The sequence below is a fragment of the Thalassophryne amazonica genome, chromosome 5 (genome assembly GCF_902500255.1).
Source record: "Thalassophryne amazonica chromosome 5, fThaAma1.1, whole genome shotgun sequence".
Lineage (NCBI taxonomy): Eukaryota > Metazoa > Chordata > Actinopteri > Batrachoidiformes > Batrachoididae > Thalassophryne > Thalassophryne amazonica.
This window is the reverse complement of record NC_047107.1, coordinates 57,190,102-57,217,459: the sequence shown is the minus strand read 5'-3', so window position 1 is coordinate 57,217,459 and position 27,358 is coordinate 57,190,102. Positions and strand designations below refer to the sequence as shown.

Sequence of the window (27,358 nt, the reverse complement as noted above, 5' to 3'; positions counted from 1 at the left end):
TCCTGCCATTTACAAGAAAATTTGAGTTTTAACATGATGTATGATCACCAGCAAGTAGGAATGGGATCTGGTAAGATTTTGGCAGTACCGATCCCATTGCTGAGTCTGCTTATTATTAGATTATATTTTCCTTTATCAAGTCATGATCAACTGTTCTGTGTAGAAATGTAACTCTATAAAGGTTTTCAGCATTCATGTAGCCGTTTTCCTTGTTGCCAGCCGCAGAATTTTACATGCTCACATCATGTCTGACATTCACAACGCAATAAATTTTGCAATGTGTAATTGACAGGAAAACGTGTTGCCATTGATAAGAAGAATTCATAGTCTAAGGCATGAAAAATTTGTAACCGATTCTTAATTGGTTCCAATTCTCGATTACTGTGCCATCTTTGAGTTATGTACACAGCAGTTGACCCTGCAAATAAATAAATTTTTTTAATGAGGTTTTTAACCTGTCAATTGACTTGTTTCTTTAATGAAATAGGAAATAAATCTCCCATTAAATTTTTCTGTGACTAGGAAGAAAAAAAAATCATAAAAATCATAAAGCTGTATTTTCCTCAACATCTTAAGGTGCCTAAATCTTGAGCACAGGATTTGGAAAAACTGCTAACTAGGCAACAGTTTCCTATTTTTCATCCGGTCAGTAAACATATAATTTGCTGGCACAGCTAATTAAAAACAGGACCAACACGCTTTAAAGTGTCAAATAAATTCAACTGCAAGTAAATTCATTCAGCTTCTCTCTTTCTTCACTCACATTCGCAACAGCAGATCCAAGATGGATCTGCCTGTTGATTTGGTACACGTTTTTATGCTAGATGCCCTTCCTGAGGCAACTCCACATTACATGTGGAATGGGTGCGGGTGGTCTTTAACCAGGAACCTTCTGCTTTGGAAACAAGCATGCTAACCGCTTGGCCACTACGTGACCTGTCAAATAAATTCAGATGTATGTTCTTGTAAATATTTTATTTAATGGTGTTCAGTTACTGAAATAGATGTTTTTCTGCATACACTTACATTTCTATTACAGTTTAAACAGTAATTAAAATAAAGGTATTTCGAAAGAAAAATTATTATAAAATGAAGGCATTGTGGAGTGTTGTGTATTGAATATTTTTTCTGACTAATTACGGTTATGGATTAGTTGGATTTTCTCCTAATAATAAACCTAAATTTATAACGCAATGCTAAAATACCCTTGGCATACAATTTGTACGTGTTCAGTAAAGCTTATCAATCAATCAAAAACAATATTTACGTTTTAACAGCATCTGCAGGAGGGCTTGCGTGTGTGTGTATATGAGCTTTTGACAAGAGCAGAAGTTGTGCAAATCAAGGAATATTTGTAGATCACCCTCTGTGCATTTGCTGGTATTAATGAGACAAATTTAACTCCATAGGAAGTTAGCTTTGACTTAGCGGAGGTTAGCGTGCACACTAACCCTGCAAAATGTCTTGTAAATGACTCCAGAGGTGTTATTAGGTTACAAAAACAGTGTTTTCAGTTTTATGAGTGTTTATTTCTCACTAGCGTTTACAACCCCAATTCCAATGAAGTTGGGACATTGTGTGAAATGTAAATAAAAACATAATACAGTGATTTGCAAATCCACTTCAACCTATATTCAATTGAATACACCACAAAGACAAGATATTTAATGTTCAAACTGATAAACTTTATTGTTTTTGTGAAAGTATTTGCTCATTTTGAAATGGATGCCTGCAACACATTTCAAAAAGCTGGGACAGTGGTATGTTTACCACTGTGTTACATCACCTTTCCTTCTAGCAACACTCAATAAGCATTTGGGAAGTGAGGACACTAATTGTGAGTGTCATGATTGGGTATAAAAGGAGAATCCCCAAAAGGCTCAGCCGTTCACAAGCAAAGATGGGGCGAGGATCACCACTTTGTGAACAACTGCATGGAAAAAATAGTCCAACAATGTTTCTCAACGTTCAACTGCAAGGAATGTAGGGATTCCATCATCTACAGTCCATAATATAATCAGAAGATTCAGAGAATCTGGAAAACTTTCTATACGTAAGCAGCAAGGCTGAAAACCAACATTGAATGCCCGTGACCATCGATCCCTCAGGCAGCACTGCATGAAAAACCAACATCATTGTGTGAAGGATCTTACTGTGTGGACTCAGGAACACTTCAGAAAATCATTGTCGGTTAACACAGTTCGTCGCTACATCTACAAGTGCAAGTTAAAACTGTACAATACAAAGTGAAAGCCATACATCAACAGCATCCAGAAACGCCGCCGCCGCCTTCTCTGGGCCCGAGCTCATTTGAAATGGACAGACGCAAAGTGGAAAAGTGTGCTGTGGTCTGATGAGTCCACATTTCAAATTGTTTTTGGAAATCATGGACATTGTGTCCTCCAGACAAAAGAGGAAAAAGACCATCCAGATTGTTAACAGCACAAAGTTCAAAAGCCAGCATCTGTGATGATATGGGGGTGTGTTAGTGCCCATCAATCAATCAATCAATCAATCAATTTTTTTATATAGCGCCAAATCACAACAAACAGTTGCCCCAAGGCGCCTTATATTGTAAGGCAAGGCCATACAACAATTATGTAAAACCCCAACGGTCAAAACGACCCCCTGTGAGCAAGCACTTGGCTACAGTGGGAAGGAAAAACTCCCTTTTAACAGGAAGAAACCTCCAGCAGAACCAGGCTCAGGGAGGGGCAGTCTTCTGCTGGGACTGGTTGGGGCTGAGGGAGAGAACCAAGAAAAAGACATGCTGTGGAGGGGAGCAGAGATCGATCACTAATGATTAAATGCAGAGTGGTGCATACAGAGCAAAAAGAGAAAGAAACAGTGCATCATGGGAACCCCCCAGCAGTCTACGTCTATAGCAGCATAACTAAGGGATGGTTCAGGGTCACCTGATCCAGCCCTAACTATAAGCTTTAGCAAAAAGGAAAGTTTTAAGCCTAATCTTAAAAGTAGAGAGGGTGTCTGTCTCCCTGATCTGAATTGGGAGCTGGTTCCACAGGAGAGGAGCCTGAAAGCTGAAGGCTCTGCCTCCCATTCTACTCTTACAAACCCTAGGAACTACAAGTAAGCCTGCAGTCTGAGAGCGAAGCGCTCTATTGGGGTGATATGGTACTACGAGGTCCCTAAGATAAGATGGGACCTGATTATTCAAAACCTTATAAGTAAGAAGAAGAATTTTAAATTCTATTCTAGAATTAACAGGAAGCCAATGAAGAGAGGCCAATATGGGTGAGATATGCTCTCTCCTTCTAGTCCTTGTCAGTACTCTAGCTGCAGCATTTTGAATTAACTGAAGGCTTTTTAGGGAACTTTTAGGACAACCTGATAATAATGAATTACAATAGTCCAGCCTAGAGGAAATAAATGCATGAATTAGTTTTTCAGCATCACTCTGAGACAAGACCTTTCTGATTTTAGAGATATTGCGTAAATGCAAAAAAGCAGTCCTACATATTTGTTTAATATGCGCTTTGAATGACATATCCTGATCAAAAATGACTCCAAGATTTCTCACAGTATTACTAGAGGTCAGGGTAATGCCATCCAGAGTAAGGATCTGGTTAGACACCATGTTTCTAAGATTTGTGGGGCCAAGTACAATAACTTCAGTTTTATCTGAGTTTAAAAGCAGGAAATTAGAGGTCATCCATGTCTTTATGTCTGTAAGACAATCCTGCAGTTTAGCTAATTGGTGTGTGTCCTCTGGCTTCATGGATAGATAAAGCTGGGTATCATCTGCGTAACAATGAAAATTTAAGCAATACCGTCTAATAATACTGCCTAAGGGAAGCATGTATAAAGTAAATAAAATTGGTCCTAGCACAGAACCTTGTGGAACTCCATAATTAACTTTAGTCTGTGAAGAAGATTCCCCATTTACATGAACAAATTGTAATCTATTAGACAAATATGATTCAAACCACCGCAGTGCAGTGCCTTTAATACCTATGGCATGCTCTAATCTCTGTAATAAAATTTTATGGTCAACAGTATCAAAAGCAGCACTGAGGTCTAACAGAACAAGCACAGAGATGAGTCCACTGTCCGAGGCCATAAGAAGATCATTTGTAACCTTCACTAATGCTGTTTCTGTACTATGATGAATTCTAAAACCTGACTGAAACTCTTCAAATAGACCATTCCTCTGAAGATGATCAGTTAGCTGTTTTACAACTACCCTTTCAAGAATTTTTGAGAGAAAAGGAAGGTTGGAGATTGGCCTATAATTAGCTAAGATAGCTGGGTCAAGTGATGGCTTTTTAAGTAATGGTTTAATTACTGCCACCTTAAAAGCCTGTGGTACATAGCCAACTAACAAAGATAGATTGATCATATTTAAGATCGAAGCATTAAATAATGGTAGGGCTTCCTTGAGCAGCCTGGTAGGAATGGGGTCTAATAAACATGTTGATGGTTTGGATGAAGTAACTAATGAGAATAACTCAGACAGAACAATCGGAGAGAAAGAGTCTAACCAAATACCGGCATCACTGAAAGCAGCCAAAGATATCGATACGTCTTTGGGATGGTTATGAGTAATTTTTTCTCTAATAGTTAAAATGCCCATGGCATGGGCAACTTACACATCTGTGATGGTATCATCAATGCTGAAAGGTACATCCAGGTTTTGGAGCAGCACATACTGCCATCGAAGCAACGTCTTTTTCAGGGACGTCCCTGCTTATTTCAGCAAGACAATGCCAAGCCACATTCTGCACGTGTTACAACAGCGTGGCTTCGTAGTAAAATAATGCGGGTACTCCACCTCCAACGCTTCAACAATTAGTGTCCTCAGTTCCCAAACACTTATTGAGTGTTGTTAGAAGGAAAGGTGATGTAACACAGTGGTAAACATACCACTGTCCCAACTTTTTTGAAACATGTTGCAGGCATCCATTTCAAAATGAGCAAATATTTGCACAAAAACAATAAAGTCTATCAGCTTGAACATTAAATATCTTGTCTTTGTGGTGTATTCAATTGAATATAGGTTGAAGAGGATTCGCAAATCATTGTATTCTGTTTTTATTTACATTTACACAATGTCCCAACTTCACTGGAATTGGGGTTGTACATAATATGACAAAGGGGATATATTTATACACAAAAGTGTGTGGCAGCTAGCTACCAGCCTGTGACATCACCATGCTAACCTCCATGAAATGTCTTGTAAATACGTTCAGAGGGGTTATTAGGTTCTAAAAACAGCATTTTGCTAGCTTTTATAAGATACGAGAGACGTATATAAACACACAAAACAAAGCGGTTTTGGAGAGACCTGCCACTGATTGGCTGTCACCCCCGCCACTCAAAAAAACATAACAGATTGAAATAGAATGCAACTTTTTAACCTCTTAAAATATCTCTTAAAATGGGTCAACATTAGCCATCTTTGAACTTTTCCAAGGTCTGTGTTCCCCTGTGAATTTGAAGACTGTGCTAGTAACAGAACTGGACTTATGCCAAGCACAGACGGATGGAGGGACGGACACAAAGCATTCGCAATACCTGATGGCTGTATTTGATGGCCATCAGGTAATAACTCCTGAAAGCTGTCTCTTCAGACTAGTTTGCAACATTTAAACTACAAAGTCTTGCTGAATGCAGCACTGTGCAAATCCCCATTAAATCTTTTTATGCCATATTCATTTGCAAAACATCATGAAGCATATAAGAGCATTTGACAACATAATCCTGATGATTAGTGTGACTCCTGAGATTCTTTTATTTGTGCAGTGCAAATCTTAAGCTTCACCTCAGCTTCACCCTATTACAGCTATCAGTTAAATATGTTTCAGTCCTCCAACGTTCTCAGAGCACCTGATCTGGAATAAAATCAAGATTTAACGTGATGTTTATGGAGACAACTTTCACCTCCACCCGCACTCTGATTAACAGCAGTGGTGCCATCTAATCATTTCCATTTGTTGCTGCTTCAAGAGGACTTGGTCTATAAAAACAAAGGGTTGCCTCTCAAGCTGCAAGAGTACCTCACCAAAAAGCCTTCTGAAAATTGCATTATTTCATTTTTTTCAGGGTTGGAATGAGACGTTTTCCACTCCCGCGTGCCACACATCCTTTAATACATCTGATTGGAGGAAAGGGAGGCTAATAACAGACCTGCAGGAACACAAAAGTAACAGAACCCAGCACAAAAGAAAGCAGTGAAATGGAGGCGCTGAGAAGTGGGAGGATGCGAGTCTTTTTCAGCTGTTGAGTGTTATTGCTGTCAGATCTGCCACAGCAGTAATTTTCTGACCCAGTAATGAAAACTTTGTCTTATATCGGGTTTGTCTTTTGGTGACCTGAGTCTACAGATTGCACTCAGCAAATCCCACAGTGTTGAAAATATGACGTTGCTTGGTTAGCACAAGTTCACTGATGTGGTTATGCTGGAGATCATTCTGATGATCTTTGACAGGTCGGAATCCAGTGACACATTGGACGTGTTGTCACAAAAGCTGCAAACCATCCAAGACATCGATGAACTGACAAAAATGGTAAGTGCTAATGAACAGGAACACTGGAGGCTTCACTTGTGCACTGACGAGTTCCACTGACTCTGTTGTGTATCTGCACGCAGCTTCGTGCAGCTGGAGAGTTTGAGGAGAGGAAGATGATCAGAGCAGCCATCCGCCAAATCAGAGAGGATCAACAGCAAGGTGAGAGCAACATTTGATGACACTGTCTCTGGCTGATTTAAGATGGAACTCAGGAACAAAGTTAGCCAACCGATATAAAGACACGGCTTTGATTCCTGGTAATCCTACATCTGTGTATCTTGCAACAAGATATTTTGTCTTCTGTCTCAGTCCACTCAGCTGTAAATGGGAATCAGCCTTGGCTGGGGTAGTCACCTGTGATGGACTGATGTCCTGTCCAATTAGAGTCATAGACTGTCATCCAATTGATGTTACGGAATCAGGGGATACATGCCAACACCAACTGGCATAAGGGCCTAAATTGGTACTTCTTAGGGAAGAAAATCTTTCATGTGATTAAACATCAGAGAAGTAGTGTGACTCATGGGAAATGAATTGAACTCAAATGTGATGAACGGTACTAACACGCATGCTCTACTTTTCACAGCTTTGACTAGCTGGGCACTGGAATGTGAGTCAGTCTGGTAGAGTGATAGCTGTATCATTATTGCCTCCAACATCTGATGGGAATGGATGGTTAGAATTTTCACTTTTTCCCCTCTCCGTTTGCAGGGAACTGTGATGTTAATTTATTACAAACATCAAATTAGAACATAGTGGAAATCTTCAGACATTATCAAATCCCACTACAGATCTCTCCTAGATCACTTTTGTGTGAACACAAACAAAGTTACCCCTTGCAGTGTAATGGTAACTAGAGTAGTACCTTCCGTGCTCACCGACGAGCTTCATTAGTCCCTTAAGGACCATAATGTGTTACAAGGGTGCAGGTACACAGGGTAACCAAACACCCCCCCCCCCCCCCCCCCCCCCCCCGGCGAAGCTACTGGGAATCAAATTAAGGTAAGCCAGATAAATATTACCCTAGACATTGATCAAGTTCAAAATTGGCCTTTTGGCCTTATGTGCACCGAAAAGATCCCAACTTGTGCTCTTTCCCATGGAATGAAATGCTCAGTGCAGTTAGTAATACTGGCTTTTAATTGTTAATATATCGCATTGCTTCTTGAGGAATTAAGCAAAATGTGCTATTAAAAGCAGCTCTGCATAGGTCTCACCTGCATGAGGGAGGACAAGAGACACGGGAGATAGATTAAAGAAATATAGGTGTCTGATATAGATCAAGGTTTTTGAAGTCAGTGCAAAGTTTTAGAAAATATCACAACCGTGACATCTGTAATAGGCTTGTGAATGTTATCACTGATAATGATTTGATACGCACCTCGATACACTACTAGCGATACGATACATATAGCGATATATGACGATACTGACGATGTGATACAATTCATCCCTGTTCCCGATTCGATGTGATTTGATATGTATTTGATGCTGATTCAATTCCTCACAATGCCACACGATACGATTTGGTGTGATACGATTAGGGATGTGTATTGGCAAGATTTTATCGATATCGATGCCTTTATCGATTCCGCTTAATCGATCCGATTCTTTATCGATTCCCTTATCAACACCTCTTTTTAATTTTCTGTGTACTAAAAGTGGGCTTTACAGGTTTTCTATGTCAGCAACATTTTATTGATTCTTAAAGTAAATAAATATAAAATTGGTCACTGGATCATTGATCTCTGGACATAATAAACATCAATAAAATCTGTACATGGTTGCTAGATCCTTGATGTACATGGTGGATCCTTGATCTCTGGACATAAATAGAAAAAAAATCTGTAGTTATTGTCAAAAGCATTTCCTTTCAGATATTATTGACACAAATCTAACTCCATAGACTCTGAGCTGAGCTCGTCAGCCGGCTGGCTGCACGTCAGGATGTAATTCATAAAAATTCAGGATGTCTCATTTTGGTGAAGAAAAACCCCGGTTTTGTGTTATAACGTTTGGAAAGAGCTGTCATTTGATTTAAAATGGCGATTTGTTCTGAAGTTATTCATTCTAACCGAAATACGCGTGGCTCTTTGGAGCTGCACTACACACTTTGTCCCACAAAACAGGATATTATTAGTATTATTATCATTATTTCCTTTACCTGATGGACAACTTCAGTTTATGCACTAGCTGGTGCTCACGCCAGAGAACCATTGCGTAACACTCCAGTGTGGAATGGAGGACGACTCTCATTTTTTGCCCGCAACAAGACAACAGTCCCAGTTTATGATGTTAATCCACACAAAGGTGACTCACGATTGACATCTTTAAATGGCTTTGAGAGGGGTTAATGAAGAAATTGCGGACTTGCTGCTTCTGAAAACCAGCGAAGCAGAGAACCAGTGAACGGCGGGTCGAAGTGCTGCTTTGTTGATTCAAGCTTAAGCAGACCCGCTGCAGTCTGCAATCAACGTAGAGAAATGATTATTTTCTCGATAAACACCCTCAAAAACAACAGTCTCTCCGGTGTCCAGAACCATCCGTGGTGCATTCAGTCCATGGTGATTTTCGGAAAAAATCGATGCAAACAGGTAGCGAGCGATACAACACAATTTCACCCGTCAACTGAATCGATGCACACTGAATGAATTGATGCACTCACATCGCGCATGTTTGTTTCTAGATACTGATTCCTATCAATTAATCTCCACATGCCTAATCTGTTAGTTATAACAAAAGAATGACCTTGAGCAGGATGGTTGGGTAAACTTTAGCATGCCGATGAAACAGTGTTATTGTGGCAGTTCCACCCATCGGCCCATTTGGCCGTGGTTTTTAGTTCTTTGTATGATTTTTGGGTTTTCATTTGTCTGTTTGCTTATGATTCCTGTCCTGTAGGTTTATACTGTATGTTATATTCTGTTTTTGTCTCATTCCTCTGGTGTGTGTGGGTGCGTCTCCCCTGGTCCGTCGTGTATGCTTTCGCCCTGCCTCCGGTGTGTGCCTTTGTGTGAGTGTCATGTGCATTGCCTCTGTTCCTCTTCTGTGTCCCGTTTGTGTGTAGTGCCTCCCCTGTGCCTTGTGTCTGTCCAAAACCCTGCGTATGTTGATCATCTGTTTTGGTTAATGTGTCAGCCTGTCGTCCACCTGCTTTTTGTGGGCACGGTTTATTCTTTGTTCTACATCTTTGTTCTGTTGTATTCTGGGTTTTGGTTTTGATCATAGTTTTATTCTGATTGTCATTTATATTTGATCACCTCAATATTTCATCCTTAGTTTTTCATATTTGGTTTGCCTTTTGTTCACCTCTGAGTTTGTCATTTTATTTCCGTCTTTTCATTCCTCTTCTTCTGCAGTTTTGGTTGGTTATTGTTATTTATTTCCCACCCTTTGTTGTCCGTTTTGTATTCTGTCACCAGTTATTGTCTGTTAGTTATTTATCTCCTTGTGTTCTGTTCGTTCACGTGTGTCTTTGTAGTTCAGCCTCCTTCTGTCACTTTTACCTTTGTTATTTAAGCACTTCCTTGTTTGTCTGTAATTGCTGGTTCATTGTGTATGTTTCTATCAAGGTCTACGCCAATGTCATGGTCTGTACTTTATCTTTGTCCTTGCCTTGATTTGCTCTCCACACTGTGTGTAAGTACCAGTTCTCTGTGTTTACCCGACCATGTTCTTGTTTAGTTCTGAGTTTGTTTTTGATAGTCCTCCGTGCGTTCTCTTTTTGGGACTTTTGTCACCTCTGCACTCTTTGAACTTATCAGGCATGGCACAAAGACTCTCACTAGCAGACTGGGGTAAGAAAAAAGATTTAATATAATAAATTAAGCAGGGATTCAGTACACGGTTGGTCCAGCAGTGAAGCAAAGGTACAGACAGGGGTAAGGCTGAGGCTTGGTCAAACAAACAGGCAGAGGTCAAAAAACACAGCGTGGTGGCAATCAGAGGCAGAGACAAAAGCATGGTTGAGGACAAAACAAGGTCAAATACTGGCAGGCTGAATACAAGGCAAAGCAAGGCAAGGTGTGAGAGCTGGAAAGTGAACAACATTCGACAATCTGGCAGGGGACTGTGAGACTGTGAGGGTTTAAATAGTGGCAGGATAATTAGGGTGTGGAATGAGGAACAGGTGTGCAGAAGGTTCTAGAAGGGGCATGGCTGAGAAAGAGAAGAGCAGGTGCAAGAGGGTGCAGTGAGACAAAGAGCAAAGCAGACTGGGGCAAGATGAACAAGTTACAGAAAAAAACAACGGTGACAAATGTGACATGCTCAAGACAAACAATAATAGATGTGAACAACACAAAGGGAGCAACAGTTAAACAACGTGACCAGCCTAAAAAGAAAGATAAGCAAATAAAGACTGTGATCCAAAACCAAAGCTGAACAGATGCTGACTTAAGTATAAACGTAAATGCGATAACAGATAAGATGGAAAAGCAGACTACAAGCTAAACAGAAAATAAATGACAGAAAACAAAACCAGTGACCAGAATACAGATGATGTAACACAAAATAAATGATAAACTGAAAATGCAACTAAAGTCACATCACCCGATTACTAAACACAGAAAGTAAATAAAGCGAAACCAGAGCCTACAAGATGATCATCAGAGGTGACAAAAGCATAATACAAGAATTGAAATAAACAGAATCAAACTAAGACAAAACTACACAGAAGACCACAAATAAAAGAATGATGAACAGAAACAAACCAATGATAACACAAACATGACCGTGATGACCTGACAAGACATGAATAAAAACACCGAAGACTCAGAGCATGGAAGGAAATATGAATCCAGACTAATGACAGATGGCCTTAAAGGGCCAGATCATGACAGAACTATTTGTCACAATAAATCACCTGGATTGATATACATCCCCTGTGACCTCGCTGTCTGAAATTATATTATATTAGGTTCATCATCTCTTTAAACCTTAATAGCTACCATACTGTATTCTTATATTATTATCAGTTTCTGTATTGGCTGCTCCCTTGTTTGCAGTTGGGGTTGACACAGCAGATCCAAGGTGGACCTGCATGGGCAATTCCAAAAAAATGTACCTAACTCTGACTCTTGCCTGAGTGTGATTTTGACCCATTCTTCCACACAAGTTGTCTTCAAATCTTTCCATGGTTCCGTGGACCTTTTCTCTGAACTCTGATTGTTCTATTGGTTTCAAATCAGATGACTGGCTGGAACATTCAAGCAGCTTTATTTTCATTCTCTGAAACCAATTAGAGTTTCCTTGGCTGTGTGTTTGGAATCATTGTCTTGCTAAAATGTCCACCTTCATTTCCTTTTCATCATCCTGGTAGATGGCAGCAGATGTTTATCAAGAATGCCTCGGTACATTTTTCCATTCATCCTTCCTTCAATGACATGACGTTTGACAGTGCTGTATGCTGAAAACAGCCACACCATGATGTTCCCACCTCCAAACTTCACTGTTGGTGTGGTGTTTTGGGGGTGATGCATAGTGCCATTCATGGTGTGTATTATGGCATCCAAAGAGTTCAGTTTTGGTCTCATCTGACAAGTCCATATTTCCCAGTATTTCACAGGCTTGTTCAAATGTTGTGCAGCAAACTTTAAACTAGCTTCAACATGCTTTTTCTTCAGCATTGGAGTCTTGTGTGGTGCGTGTGCATACAAGCCACGGCAGTTGAGTGCATTACTTATTGTTTTCCTTGAAACAATTGTACCTGCTAATTTCAGGTCTTTCTGGAGCTCTCCACAAGTGCTCCTTAGCTTTTGGACAAGTCTTCTTTAACTTCTGTCAGAAATCTTTTGAGATGCTTCTGGTCATGGCTGTTTCATGGTGAAATGATGTTCTTTCCACTTTCAGATTTATAGCTCCAACAGTGCTCACTGGAACATCCAGAAGTTTAGAAATCCTTCTGTGACCAATGCCGTCGGTATGTTTTGCAACAGTAAGGTTGGTAAGGACAGGCCATCAGTTGAGACCAAACCAGCTGATATTAATTTCCACTGACGAGGGGCAGGATTGCTTTCTAATTACTGATAGATTTCAGATGGTGTCTTGGCTTTCCATGCCTTTTTGCACCTCCCTTTCTTCAGGTGTTCAATAGTTTTTCCCTGTGTCATTTCACAGTATTACACATAACTTAATTTATGGACATCTCTTATTTGTTTCATTGTACATGTGTATTACTTGCGTTGTTACCGTCATCTGGTGAAAATTTCGTATCAGTAGTACCTTTAGAAATATATTTACTGAGAAAAATGGTGACGTGTTCAATACTTATTTTTCTCACTGTAAGAAAAGTACTTTAACAGGTGTTTTTACATACCAGAACATGGGGGAGGGGGGGTAACAACAACGATGGCCACACAGACCACCTGCGTCTGTGACTCCGATTATTGCAGTGCTGATCAGTGCTGCACCAAAATGATTATTGATTTCAGAATTGATACATATTCTGTATTATTTTTCATTATTTTGTCTCTGCTGTTTTTCCTTGGTGTATTTAAAACAATTGCCTAATGTGTTTTCTGTATTATCATGGTGTCAACAGTATTGCGCAATCTATATCATGGTGCATCGGGATGACTGACCCCAGTGTACTGTCCATATGCATTCTGTCTTGCTTTCACATCTGCTTCTCATTGGTCATTACACGCCTGCATTGTATTGTCTCATCACTGTTGGCACTATATTATTTCCTGGTTTTCACTTTGTTCTTGTCATTCACTGTGTCGATTTCACATTATGAATCTGAGTTTCACTGCATCAGTCTGTTCCTGTGTTTTGGTGTTCTTTGATATTCCTGCTCTCCTGTTGCTTTCTCCTATTCTCCCATTCTTCTGCTGTGTCCATATCTTTCTCTGATTGTCTCCAGGCCTGTTTTGCCATTTGTGTCCGTATGGTTGGACTGTTTTTTGTTGTTGGTGGTGGTGTTTTTAACACTATAAATAAATATTCACCTGCTTTCCATCCTGCATTCTGGGTTGTAGCCTGGAAAAAAAAAAATCAATCACAGATTGATTAGCCTGATAGATACTCTAATTAAAAACAAATGTATGAACTGTAAAGTCAGTGTTGTACTTCGTCAGATAGCAATAATGCTACATGCCTTCATGAAGCTTCATTAGTCATGAGTCTTCCTCAGAGGGAGTTTTTCTTTACCACTGTTGCTCTGGGGGTTAGTAAGGTTAGACCTTACTTGTGTGAAGCGCCTTGAGGCAACTCTGTTGTGATTTGGCGCTATATTAATGAAAATAAATTGAAATTGATTTAAATAGTTCAGCTTATGTCCAAAAGAGCAAACTGAGACTGTACTTATAGTGGCCATGTGCTCAAATGTGCAGTGGTACTTGATGATATCTGAACTCCACCAGTACTTAATAAAAATGATGCTGCTAATGTAAGTTAAGTCACCACAGAACTACCTTGGGTCCTGGATAGTGATCACCCAGGAGGTCAACCGGTTCATTCCTACATCTCTAAAATAACCAACAATCTGCACATGAATGTGCTCAGTTAAAAACCTTTGACTTGACACAATGTCTTATCTTACAGTTTTATATTAATGGGTCACAGAGAGACCATGCACATGATTTTGTGACCCGCAGAAAGCGCACATGGCTTCATCAGATGGCTGGCTGTTGTTGCCATGGTTACTGAAGCAGACCTACACATCTTAGTGAATCAGATTAAGGATTCCTGCCATTCCTTAGGGCCCCTTCACACATAATGCGAAGCTTGGACAAAGTGCACACTTAGTGCGCATGACGCAGGAATCGTGTGCAAATGGTGTAATGTTGTCCCTGTCGCCAACGCCTTGTACACCTGTTGCTACACCTTTTTGCGCACACAAGCACCTGAAAGACAAAGCGTGCGCTGTGCGAACCTATTGTACCCTCTTGCGGCAGGTGCCGGCCAAATTCTAGGTGACTGGCACGAACACGTAACACCGCTCAGATGGCACGTAGAAAATGTGTGGCCAGTCGCACTCTTGGCATGACAAGAGACTGCTACCAATCACTGTCGTACTGCTGTGAAATTTGTCTAAGTTCCCCACGAGTGTGACTTTGCAAACACACACACACTGACACTTGGGTGTGTGCGCTCCACTCACAGGAGGCATGGCTTCCGACTGAAGCAACTGTTGTGATCTGTCCTTCTGGACATTCCAGCTACACAACACCTACTGTGTTTGGACAGTCATGGACCAGCAACGGCCCATTGTGAGTCGCGTCTGTCTGATTGCTATATTACGTGGACATAAATAAAAACATATACTGTATCACCGTGGTGGCAACAAGCTGCAGCAAGTGAGCCTGCGCACGGAGCGGACACTGACAGCCCCTCAGGTTGGAACGGACCATCAGATCAGAATACGCAGCAGGCGATCTGACCATCACGTCACCCACGTGAGCTCTGTTCCACATGACGTGGTGTCTGTGCTGTGGCGCACCATCCACAAGACATGCATGTTGGGCAGAACACGCGCGAGGCAGACTGGCCTCACCTGACCAGTATATGTGGATATGATCACAGCACATGACTCTGTATGTCAGTGACCATGGGTCATCACCAGAGGAACAGACGAATCATATTTGTATTGCCCATGTGATAAATGCAGTGTTTTTATATGGTGTAGGATTTTAATTTTTTTTTGGGAATACTTCCATGTCCTTCCTGATATGAGGCAGCTTCTGGCAGCTTTCAAAGAACAGCTCCATAGCTCTGTGGTAAAGTCTCTGACTAGGAATCAGAGGTTTTGAAAGGTGTGAGTTCACGTCCCGGGTGGTGTGTTTGTTTTTCGTTTTCTTTCTTTTTTTTTTTCTTTTTAGTTATTCCACATAAGTGGCGCGATGTGGTGCACCTGGTACTGTTCCTGCTTGACGGACACCGGCGCATGCATGAACTCTTGCACCGGGTTCGTGCACGCTGCCTGTCGGCGCAATGTTTCATGTGCTAATTTCAAACTGTTTCACGTTGTTTCGCTGTTTTCATCCAAACGCTGTCCAAACTTCGCACTCTGTGTGAAGGGGCCCTTACTGTTGTCTGGTCTGTCATGCTCCAGAATGATGACACATGGCTGCGGTGATGCAAAGTCCTGTCACATGTGTACAGAATTTCTTTCTCAGACCCTGGAAGAAAAGAACATTTCAGGACACTACAAATGATCCCATCCTCTGCCATGTCAAGTTTAATGTATTTTTATTTTCTTGTGTTTGATTCTCCTCATTTCTCAAATCTGCGTGTTTGGCTGTTTTTCACCTGCCTCGTTGCACTTTCTCCGTGTAGCCAGAATGTTTGTCAAATGCTGTTGCTGTGCATGTTTTTTTTTAGGGTCTGTGGAAGGAGGTAAAACCTTTCGTGGTTGCCTGGAGCCGGACAGTAGGACACCGCAGAGCAGCGCAAGAACTTTGGTAAGACCAGAAAGAGTGATCTCCTGGATGTATGGATTCACCATTGATTAAAGGTGACTTATGGAGATACTTTCCCACTGTTTCAGCTGTTGAGTAAGAGTCTGTGTCAGGATTATTTGTAAATCTGAACCAAGTGAGCAGGCTATGGTGCTGCATAGCAGCAGGGACCACAGATATTGTCTGATTCCACAGTGAGGAATGTAGCAAACAGCAAAGAAGCACTGTGTCATCATCATAAAAACCACAAACACTCTTTTATAAAGTACCACAAAGTCATACTTGAGTGAAAGTACAAGTATCTTAGCATAAATTACTTTGGTAAAAGTTAAAGTCTCCTTTAAAAATATTACTTGAGTAAAAGTCTTAAAGTATCTGACATTTATTGTACTTAAGTATCAAAAGTAAATTTCTCATATAAAATGTACTTTAAGTAAAAAGTACTGAGTAAAAGTAAAGTCCAAAATGAGTGCAGAGTAAACTGGTGACACAAAAACAAAGCCAGTGTGTGTCTGGAGAAACCAGGAGGGGGCCTCAGCCCCTATAAAGGCTCTGGTCAGTGTTGGTGACGAGATGAGTGAGCAACATTATAGCTGTAAAGAAAGCTGCTGTTCGTTTTCTGGATACACAGTCGTGCTGCTGGAAGACCCACACACACTTTTCTGTTAAACACAACAGCCAGAGTGAAACAGAACAGTCATTTATGGCTGAACAATTGTGCCAAATTTAAGGAAAAGTAAAAAAAAAAAAGTCACCACCACCAACCACTGCAAAGCAACCAAACGCAGCACTCTTTGCACTTTTGAATACAAAATGCAGCGCTGCATTCAACTAAAATAAAACGAAACAGACACGGCGACTGGTTTTGCTGGTACTGAAATTTTCCCCTTAAGTACAACCCCTGGCAAAAATTATGGAATCGCCGGCCTCAGAGGATGTTCATTCAGTTGTTTAATTTTGTAGAAAAAAAAGCAGATCACAGACATGACACAAAACTAAGTCATTTCAAATGCCAACTTTATGGCTTTAAGAAACCCTATAAGAAATCAAGAAAAAAAGATTGTGGCAGTCAGTAACAGTTACTTTTTAGACCAAGCAGAGGAAAAAAATATGGAATCACTCAATTCTGTGGAAAAAATTATGGAATCACCCTGTAAATTTTCATCCCCCAAATTAACACCTGCATCAAATCAGATCTGCTTATTGACATTGACCCTATGCCATGACATTGACCCTATGTGTCTTTTTGCAAGGAATGTTTTTGCAGTTTTTGCTCTATGGCAAGATGCATTATCATCTTGAAAAATGATTTCATCATCCCCAAACATCCTTTCAATTGTCCAAAATATCAACATAAACTTGTGCATTTATTGATGATGTAATGACAGCCATCCTCCCCAGTGCCTTTACCTGACATGCAGCCCCATATCATCAATGACTGTGGAAATTTACATGTTCTCTTCAGGCAGTCATCTTTATAAATCTCATTGGAAAGGCACCAAACAAAAGTTCCAGCATCATCACCTTGCCCAATGCAGATTCGAGATTCATCACTGAATATGACTTTCATCCAGTCATCCACAGTCCACAATTGCTTTCCTTATGCCCATTGTAACCTTGTTTTTTTCTGTTTAGGTGTTATGATGCCTTTCGTTTAGCTTTTCTGTATGTAAATCCCATTCCCTTTAGGCGGTTTCCTTACAGTTCGGTCACAGACGTTGACTCCAGTTTCCTCCCATTCGTTCCTCAGTTGTTTTGTTGTACATTTTTTCGATTTTGAGACATATTGCTTTAAGTTTTCTGTCTTGACGCTTTGATGTCTTCCTTGGTCTACCAGTATGTTTGCCTTTAACAACCTTCCCATGTTGTTTGTATTTGGTCCAGAGTTTAGACACAGCTGACTGTGAACACCAAACATCTTTGCAACATTGCGTGATGATTACTCTCTTTTAAGAGTTTGATAATCCTCTCCTTTGTTTCAATTGACATCTCTCGTGTTGGAGCCTGATTCATGTCAGTCCACTTGGTGCAACAGCTCTCCAAGGTGTGATCACTCCTTTTTAGATGCAGACTAACGAGCAGATCTGATATGATGCAGGTGTTAGTTTTGGGGATGAAAATTCACAGGGTGACTCCATAATTTTTTCCTCAGAATTGAGTGATTCCATATTTTTTCCTCTGCTTGGTCTAAAAAAGTAACCGTTACTGACTGCCACAATCTTTTTGTCTTGATTTCTTATAGTGTTTCTTAAAGCCAGAAAGTTGCCATTTGAAATGACTTTAGTTTTGTGTCATGTCTGTGATCTGCTTTTTTTCTACAAAATTAAACAACTGAATGAACATCCTCCGAGGCCGGTGATTCCATAATTTTTGCCAGGGGTTGTATGTATTAACTCAGATATGTGTGCTGGATTCCAGCAGGAGCCTGTGTGTGTGTGTGTGTGTGGTGTGTGTGTGTGTGTGTGTGTGTGTGTGTGTGTGTGTGTGTGTGTGTGTGTGTGTGTGTGTGTGTGTGTGTTGTGTGTGGTGTGTCATCAGCGTTCAAAGCGCAGATGGATTTCACCCTCCACAGTCCCTTCCTCTTCCTCAGCAGGGGTGCAGATGCAACCTGTATCTTTTATATTTTTTGTCTTATTTTATGTTAAACACGACACCTGATGCTGCAGGGGTGAAAGCCAGACCCCTGTGCTCCGCTGAAGGCACTGTATCTGCTGCGCTCGGCTTACTTTCACCTCTGAAAACAGGCATTGCCTAATCAAATTTCTTCTACTTTTATACAGACGGTTGCCCAGTTTCGGATCACCTTTGGTAAGTCCCGCTATACCTGGGGAGCCATAATGCAACTGAATGTCCTTTAATGTGTATTGTTGTATTGGGTATTTGATGTTATTTAGCTGAAAAGTCTGGGTGGAGTAGCGCTTCTACTTAAAGTGTGAAGCCGCATTATGTGTGGTGCAAACATTTGCCAGAAATGGATCTCTTTTGCCGGTTCCGGATCACGACACTCTGTGTCACTTTGGGGGCATTCCTGGCATCTGGCTGGAGCCCTTCTAATGCAGAATGATACACACTGTGCCCGAGAATGTGTTTGAACACAAAATGATAGAAATTATACTTATTTAAATGAGAATTTACTTAATTTCGAAAGGCGCCATTATACGTTCTTACGAGCAAAAAAATGAAGTGTGGAGGTGAGATTTCTCCTGAATTAAAAAGTAAAAGCCCCCACATTCATGCCCATTTGTGATGTTGAGATGACCCCCAAAGTCCACATGACTCACAAGTACTGATACGAGGCTGCTGCTTCAGTGATCCGCAACCGTCAAATTTTCGTGTCGGAGATAAATGTGCGCAGCAATTAAACAGCAAGACATAACACACTGACATTTTCTACCAAAGTAAGTAAGCATTTTCCCACTCTAGAACCAAAAACTGATTGTCTAACTCACCTTTGCTATGTCTTAGAGATCGTTACTTTAAAACTTGCAGGAATGAGTGAGTGAGAAAAAGCGCGCACACCGCAGACACCGGGATGTTTTGATTCCTCTGCTGATCACAAGGACGGCTGGATCTGGTCGAGCTTGTGGTCGTTTGTAGACAAAACATCAGTCTTTCCATTGGTACCAAGTATTAGCTTATTCGTGCTAATTACGAGAAACAGCGGCACAAAAATGACAGCAGTGATCCGGAACTGGGCAAGTGACTGTATTGTAGTAACGAGTAACAAAGATAGTTAAGGGAAATGTATCGGAGTAAATGTATACATTTTATTGAGGAAAGTAGTGGAGTAAAAGTGAAAGTCACCAGAAATTGAAATAACAAAGTACAGATATTCAAAATTCTACTTATGTACAGTAACGTAGTATTTCGATTTCATTACATTACAACACTGACCACAAAACACACCTTAATTCCACCGATCATGGAATGTTTTCTTTGCCATCCTCAGTCAGGTTTGACAGTGTGTGGTGAAAGAGGAAAATATATTTTATTGCCTGGTGAAAAACACCAAGTTGTTTTTGAACAGCCATTTAATCAGCGTTATTTTAAGAGCTTCACCTATTAGCTTTTTTAGATTTGAGAAGTGAGCTTAATACTACCTTTGTATAGATGCCTAATATTTCCTTTCAGCCTCTCCATGCAGTCGTGCTCCCAAACCCTGACCGTCAGGTTTTGTGCAAACATGTCTGTTTTTAGCAGTCTGGCTCTCTAGTGGTTGATAAAAAGAGCTTGTTCTGACAGGTTGGCTAAGTTTATCTTTCACATTAAATTAAATGGTTGTTGCAGAGAACACAATGTGAAAACCTCACAATTAACTATTTGAGAACAACCAGGAGCCACATGCCATAGGATCTGTTTATTTGCTCCCTCTTTGTCTGTAATGGGTGCTTGTGTTGCCAAAAGATGAGGTTTCTGTGGGGAGGAAAAAAAATGGCTAGTACTGTCAGAGTTTCCTTACCATTTGGTGAATGGAATTTTGTGAATAGTATCATTTTACAAGAAATCAGATGGTTTCTGAAATGATTACGCAATCAGTTGCATGATTGATACTGAACAATTGTCGAATTGTAGTTATGAAAAAACAAAAGCTTTTCAAGGGAAAGTTCAAATTGTTTCAGCCTTGTGAATAATGTAATTTCATATCTTTATATGAGTATATATATATATATATATATATATATATATATATACACTCAACAAAAATATAAACGCAACACTTTTGGTTTTGCTCCCATTTTGTATGAGATGAACTCAAAGATCTAAAACTTTTTCCACATACACAATATCACCATTTCCCTCAAATATTGTTCACAAACCAGTATAAATCTGTGATAGTGAGCACTTCTCCTTTGCTGAGATAATCCATCCCACCTCACAGGTGTGCCATATCAAGATGCTGATTAGACACCATGATTAGTGCACAGGTGTGCCTTAGACTGCCCACAATAAAAGGCCACTCTGAAAGGTGCAGTTTTATCACAGCACAATGCCACAATGCAAGATTTCAGGGAGCGTGCAATTTGGCATGCTGACAGCAGGAATGTCAACCAGAGCTGTTGCTCGGGTATTGAATGTTCATTTCTCTACCATAAGCCATCTCCAAAGGCGTTTCAGAGAATTTGGGCAGTACATCCAACCAGCCTCACAACCACAGACCACGTGTAACCACCCAGCCCAGGACCTCCACATCCAGCATGTTCACCTCCAAGATTGTCTGAGACCAGCCACTCGGACAGCTGCTGAAACAATCGGTTTGCATAACCAAAGAATTTCTGCACAAACTGTCAGAAACCGTCTCAGGGAAGCTCATCTGCATGCTCGTCGTCCTCATCGGGGTCTCGACCTGACTCCAGTTCGTCGTATCCGACTTGAGTGGGCAAATGCTCACATTCACTGGTGTTTGGCATGTTGGGGAGGTGTTCTCTTCACGGATGAATCCTGGTTCACACTGTTCAGGGCAGATGGCAGACAGCGTGTGTGGCAGTCGTGTGGGTGAGCGGTTTTCTGATGTCAATGTGTGGATCGAGTGGCCCATGGTGGCGGTGGGGTTATGGTATGGGCAGGTGTCTGTTATTGGACAAAGAACACAGGTGCATTTTATTGATGGCATTTTGAATGCACAGAGATACGGGTGACGAGATCCTGAGGCCCATTGTTGTGCCATACATCCAAGAACATCAACCTCATGCTGCAGCAGGATAATGCACGGCCCCATGTTGCAAGGATCTGTACACAATTCTTGGAAGCTGAAAATGTTCCAGTTCTTGCATGGCCGGCATACTCACCGGACATGTCACCCATTGAGCATGTTTGGGATGCTCTGGACCGGCGTATACGACAGCGTGTACCAGTTCCTGCCAATATCCAGCAACTTCGCACAGCCATTGAAGAGGAGTGGACCAACATTCCACAGGCCACAACTGACAACCTGATCAACTCTATGCAAAGGAGATGTGTTGCACTGCATGAGGCAAATGGTGGTCACACCAGATACTGACTGGTATCCCCCCCAATAAAACAAAACTGCACCTTCAGAGTGGCCTTTTATTGTGGACAGTCTAAGGCACACGTGCACTAATCATGGTGTCTAATCAGCATCTGATATGGCACACCTGTGAGGTGGGATGGATTATCTCAGCAAAGGAGAAGTGCTCACTATCACAGATTAGACTGGTTTTGTGAACAATATTTGAGGGAAATGGTGATATTGTGTATATGGAAAAAGTTTAGATCTTGAGTTCATCTCATACAAATGGGAGCAAAACCAAAAGTGTTGCATTTATATTTTTGTTGAGTGTGTATATATATATTGTTTTTTTTTTTATTTTTTATTTATTGTTCTTCTATCGGCTGCTCCCGTTAGGAGTCCTCCCAAGCAGATCAATTGTTTCCATTTCACCCTTCCTCCCTCAGCACATACATAAACCTCCTCTTTGGCCTCCCCTCTTCTCCTCCTGCCTGTGGCTCCATCCTCAGCATCCTTCTCCCTATATACCCTGGGTCCCTCCTCTGCACATGTCCAAACCATCTCAATCTCGCCTCTCTGACTTTGTCTCCAATCTGTCCCCCTGAGCTGTCACTCTGATATGTTCATTTCGGATCCTGTCCATTCTCATCACTCCCAAAGATAATCGCAGCATCTTCAGTTCTGCATCTCCTTGTCTTCCTCATGTCTTTTTGTTAGTGCCACCATCTGTAAGCCATACAACATAGCTGGTCTCACTACTGTCTGTGAACTTTCCCCTTCACTTTTGCAGATATTCTCTCAGTGCCACCTTTCTCCAACCACTCCACCCTGCCTGCACTCTCTTCTTTACCTCTTTACCACAATTCCATTACTTTGGACAGTTGACCCTAAGTATTAACTTATCTACTTTCACCACTTCGACTCCTTGTAACCACACTATTCCAGCAGGCTCCCTCTGATTCACACACATGTACTCAGTCTTGCTCCTACTGACTTTCATTCACATTCTCTTCTGAGCATATCTCCACCTCTCCAGACTAAATTCAACCTGCTCTTTACTCTCACTACAGATCACAATGTAATCTACAAACATCATAGTCCATGGAGACTCCTGTCTGATCTCATCTGTCAACCTGGCCATCACAACTGCAAAAGAAAGGCCTCAGAGCTGATTCTTGGTGTAATCCCACCTCCACCTAGAATGAGTCTGTCATTCCTACTGCGCATCTCATCGCTGTCACGCTATCCTTGTACATGTCCTGCACTACCCTAACATACTTCTCTGCCACTCCAGATGTCCTGATACAATACCACAATTCTTTTCTTGACACCCTGTCATAAGCTTTCTCTAAATCCATAAACACACAGTGTACTTCCTTCTGGTCTTCTCTATACTTCTCTATCATTTCTCAGAGCAAATATTGTAGTGTTCTTTCTCAGCATGAAACCATATTGCTGCTCACAGATCTTCACCTGTTTTCTAAGCTGAGGTTCTACTACTCTTTCCCATAACTTCATGCTCATGTAATGGCTGATTAACTTTATGCTTCTGTAGTTACTGCAACTCTGCGCATCACCCTTGTTCTTAAAAATAGGAACCAGCACACTTCATCTCCACTCCTCAGCCATCCTTTCACTTTCCAAGACTTTGTTAAACAATCTGGTTAGAAACTCCACTGCCATCTCTCCTAGACATATTTCCATGCCTCCACTGGAATCATCTGGGCCTACGCCTTTCCACTCTTCACCTCTTCATAGCTGCTTTCACTTCATCCTTACTAATCTCTTACACTTCTTGATTTACTCTCTCCACATCATCTAGCCTTTTCTCTCTCATTTTCTTCATTCATCAGCTCCTCAAATATTCCCTCCACCTTCTCAACACACTCACCTTACTTGTTAGCACATTGCCATCTGCATCTTTTACCACACTAATCTGCTGCACATCCTTTAAAATTTAGCACTGACTGGTGGGGTGCTGTTTCACCAAACAGCAAATAACATGGAATCAAGAAGAGATGTGATAGAAATATTAATGAAACATAAGTTTCTTGGAGCTGCTCCTGGTTCTGAATTCATATGGAAATTTAAGGGATCCATCCATTGGTTAATACTCCACACTCTGCTGAGTTTTACACAAATTGATTAGAGATTTTTGAGTCATTTTTGGGAAAATCAACAAACAAACAAACCATCCATTGAGCATGGTTGAAACAATGAGTTCCCTGATGACATCATTGTTAGTTGTTGCTCTGAGTCAGATTGTCAGAGTTGTGTGCTTCATGCCAAAGCCCCCATATTTCCTGCCTATGTCATATCACATGAAGAAATGAAAGACTTGTAGTGATCCATCTATTGTCTGCTGTCGCCTTTCCTTTGTGTGCATGTGTGTGTGTGTGTGTGTGTGTGTGTGTGTGTGTGTGTGTGTGTGTGTGTGTGTGTGTGTGTGCCCTGATCTGAATTGGGAGCTGGTTCCACAGGAGAGGAGCCTGAAAGCTGAAGGCTCTGCCTCCCATTCTACTCTTACAAACCCTAGGAACTACAAGTAAGCCTGCAGTCTGAGAGCGAAGCGCTCTATTGGGGTGATATGGTACTACGAGGTCCCTAAGATAAGATGGGACCTGATTATTCAAAACCTTATAAGTAAGAAGAAGAATTTTAAATTCTATTCTAGAATTAACAGGAAGCCAATGAAGAGAGGCCAATATGGGTGAGATATGCTCTCTCCTTCTAGTCCTTGTCCAGTACTCTAGCTGCAGCATTTTGAATTAACTGAAGGCTTTTTAGGGAACTTTTAGGACAACCTGATATAATGAATTACAATAGTCCAGCCTAGAGGAAATAATGCATGAATTAGTTTTTCAGCATCACTCTGAGACAAGACCTTCTGATTTTAGAGATATTGCGTAAATGCAAAAAAGCAGTCCTACATATTTGTTTAATATGCGCTTTGAATGACATATCCTGATCAAAAATGACTCCAAGATTTCTCACAGTATTACTAGAGGTCAGGGTAATGCCATCCAGAGTAAGGATCTGGTTAGACACCATGTTTCTAAGATTTGTGGGGCCAAGTACAATAACTTCAGTTTTATCTGAGTTTAAAAGCAGGAAATTAGAGGTCATCCATGTCTTTATGTCTGTAAGACAATCCTGCAGTTTAGCTAATTGGTGTGTGTCCTCTGGCTTCATGGATAGATAAAGCTGGGTATCATCTGCGTAACAATGAAAATTTAAGCAATACCGTCTAATAATACTGCCTAAGGGAAGCATGTATAAAGTAAATAAAATTGGTCCTAGCACAGAACCTTGTGGAACTCCATAATTAACTTTAGTCTGTGAAGAAGATTCCCCATTACATGAACAAATTGTAATCTATTAGACAAATATGATTCAAACCACCGCAGTGCAGTGCCTTTAATACCTATGGCATGCTCTAATCTCTGTAATAAAATTTTATGGTCAACAGTATCAAAAGCAGCACTGAGGTCTAACAGAACAAGCACAGAGATGAGTCCACTGTCCGAGGCCATAAGAAGATCATTTGTAACCTTCACTAATGCTGTTTCTGTACTATGATGAATTCTAAAACCTGACTGAAACTCTTCAAATAGACCATTCCTCTGAAGATGATCAGTTAGCTGTTTTACAACTACCCTTTCAGAATTTTTGAGAGAAAAGGAAGGTTGGAGATTGGCCTATAATTAGCTAAGATAGCTGGTCAAGTGATGGCTTTTTAAGTAATGGTTTAATTACTGCCACCTTAAAGCCTGTGGTACATAGCCAACTAACAAAGATAGATTGATCATATTTAAGATCGAAGCATTAAATAAGGTAGGGCTTCCTTGAGCAGCCTGGTAGGAATGGGGTCTAATAAACATGTTGATGGTTTGGATGAAGTAACTAATGAGAATAACTCAGACAGAACAATCGGAGAGAAAGAGTCTAACCAAATACCGGCATCACTGAAAGCAGCCAAGATATCGATACGTCTTTGGGATGGTTATGAGTAATTTTTTCTCTAATAGTTAAAATGCCCATGGCATGGGCAACTTACACATCTGTGATGGTATCATCAATGCTGAAAGGTACATCCAGGTTTTGGAGCAGCACATACTGCCATCGAAGCAACGTCTTTTTCAGGGACGTCCCTGCTTATTTCAGCAAGACAATGCCAAGCCACATTCTGCACGTGTTACAACAGCGTGGCTTCGTAGTAAAATAATGCGGGTACTCCACCTCCAACGCTTCAACAATTAGTGTCCTCAGTTCCCAAACACTTATTGAGTGTTGTTAGAAGGAAAGGTGATGTAACACAGTGGTAAACATACCACTGTCCCAACTTTTTTGAAACATGTTGCAGGCATCCATTCAAAATGAGCAAATATTTGCACAAAAACAATAAAGTCTATCAGCTTGAACATTAAATATCTTGTCTTGTGGTGTATTCAATTGAATATAGGTTGAAGAGGATTCGCAAATCATTGTATTCTGTTTTATTTACATTTACACAATGTCCCAACTTCACTGGAATTGGGGTTGTACATAATATGACAAAGGGGATATATTTATACACAAAAGTGTGTGGCAGCTAGCTACCAGCCTGTGACATCACCATGCTAACCTCCATGAAATGTCTTGTAAATACGTTCAGAGGGGTTATTAGGTTCTAAAAACAGCATTTTGCTAGCTTTTATAAGATACGAGAGACGTATATAACACACAAAACAAAGCGGTTTTGGAGAGACCTGCCACTGATTGGCTGTCACCCCCGCCACTCAAAAAAAACATAACAGATTGAAATAGAATGCAACTTTTTAACCTCTTAAAATATCTCTTAAAATGGGTCAACATTAGCCATCTTTGAACTTTTCCAAGGTCTGTGTTCCCCTGTGAATTTGAAGACTGTGCTAGTAACAGAACTGGACTTATGCCAAGCACAGACGGATGGAGGACGGACACAAGCATTCGCAATACCTGATGGCTGTATTTGATGGCCATCAGGTAATAACTCCTGAAAGCTGTCTCTTCAGACTAGTTTGCAACATTTAAACTACAAAGTCTTGCTGAATGCAGCACTGTGCAAATCCCCATTAAATCTTTTTATGCCATATTCATTTGCAAAACATCATGAAGCATATAAGAGCATTTGACACATAATCCTGATGATTAGTGTGACTCCTGAGATTCTTTTATTTGTGCAGTGCAAATCTTAAGCTTCACCTCAGCTTCACCCTATTACAGCTATCAGTTAAATATGTTTCAGTCCTCCAACGTTCTCAGAGCACCTGATCTGGAATAAAATCAAGATTTAACGTGATGTTTATGGAGACAACTTTCACCTCCACCCGCACTCTGATTAACAGCAGTGGTGCCATCTAATCATTTCCATTTGTTGCTGCTTCAAGAGGACTTGGTCTATAAAAAACAAAGGGTTGCCTCTCAAGCTGCAAGAGTAC

General features: G+C 40.8%; 1 protein-coding gene across 1 annotated transcript in view; it reads left to right on the top strand.

The window, feature by feature from the left end:
- The window catches only part of smtnb (smoothelin b), a 212,568-nt gene that overhangs the window by 62,857 nt on the left and 122,353 nt on the right, over positions 1 to 27,358 (top strand). The window contains 3 exon segments of the mRNA XM_034170347.1: positions 6,449 to 6,527; positions 6,611 to 6,689; positions 15,855 to 15,934. Of these exon segments, the coding sequence (XP_034026238.1) occupies positions 6,449 to 6,527; positions 6,611 to 6,689; positions 15,855 to 15,934 (238 nt within the window).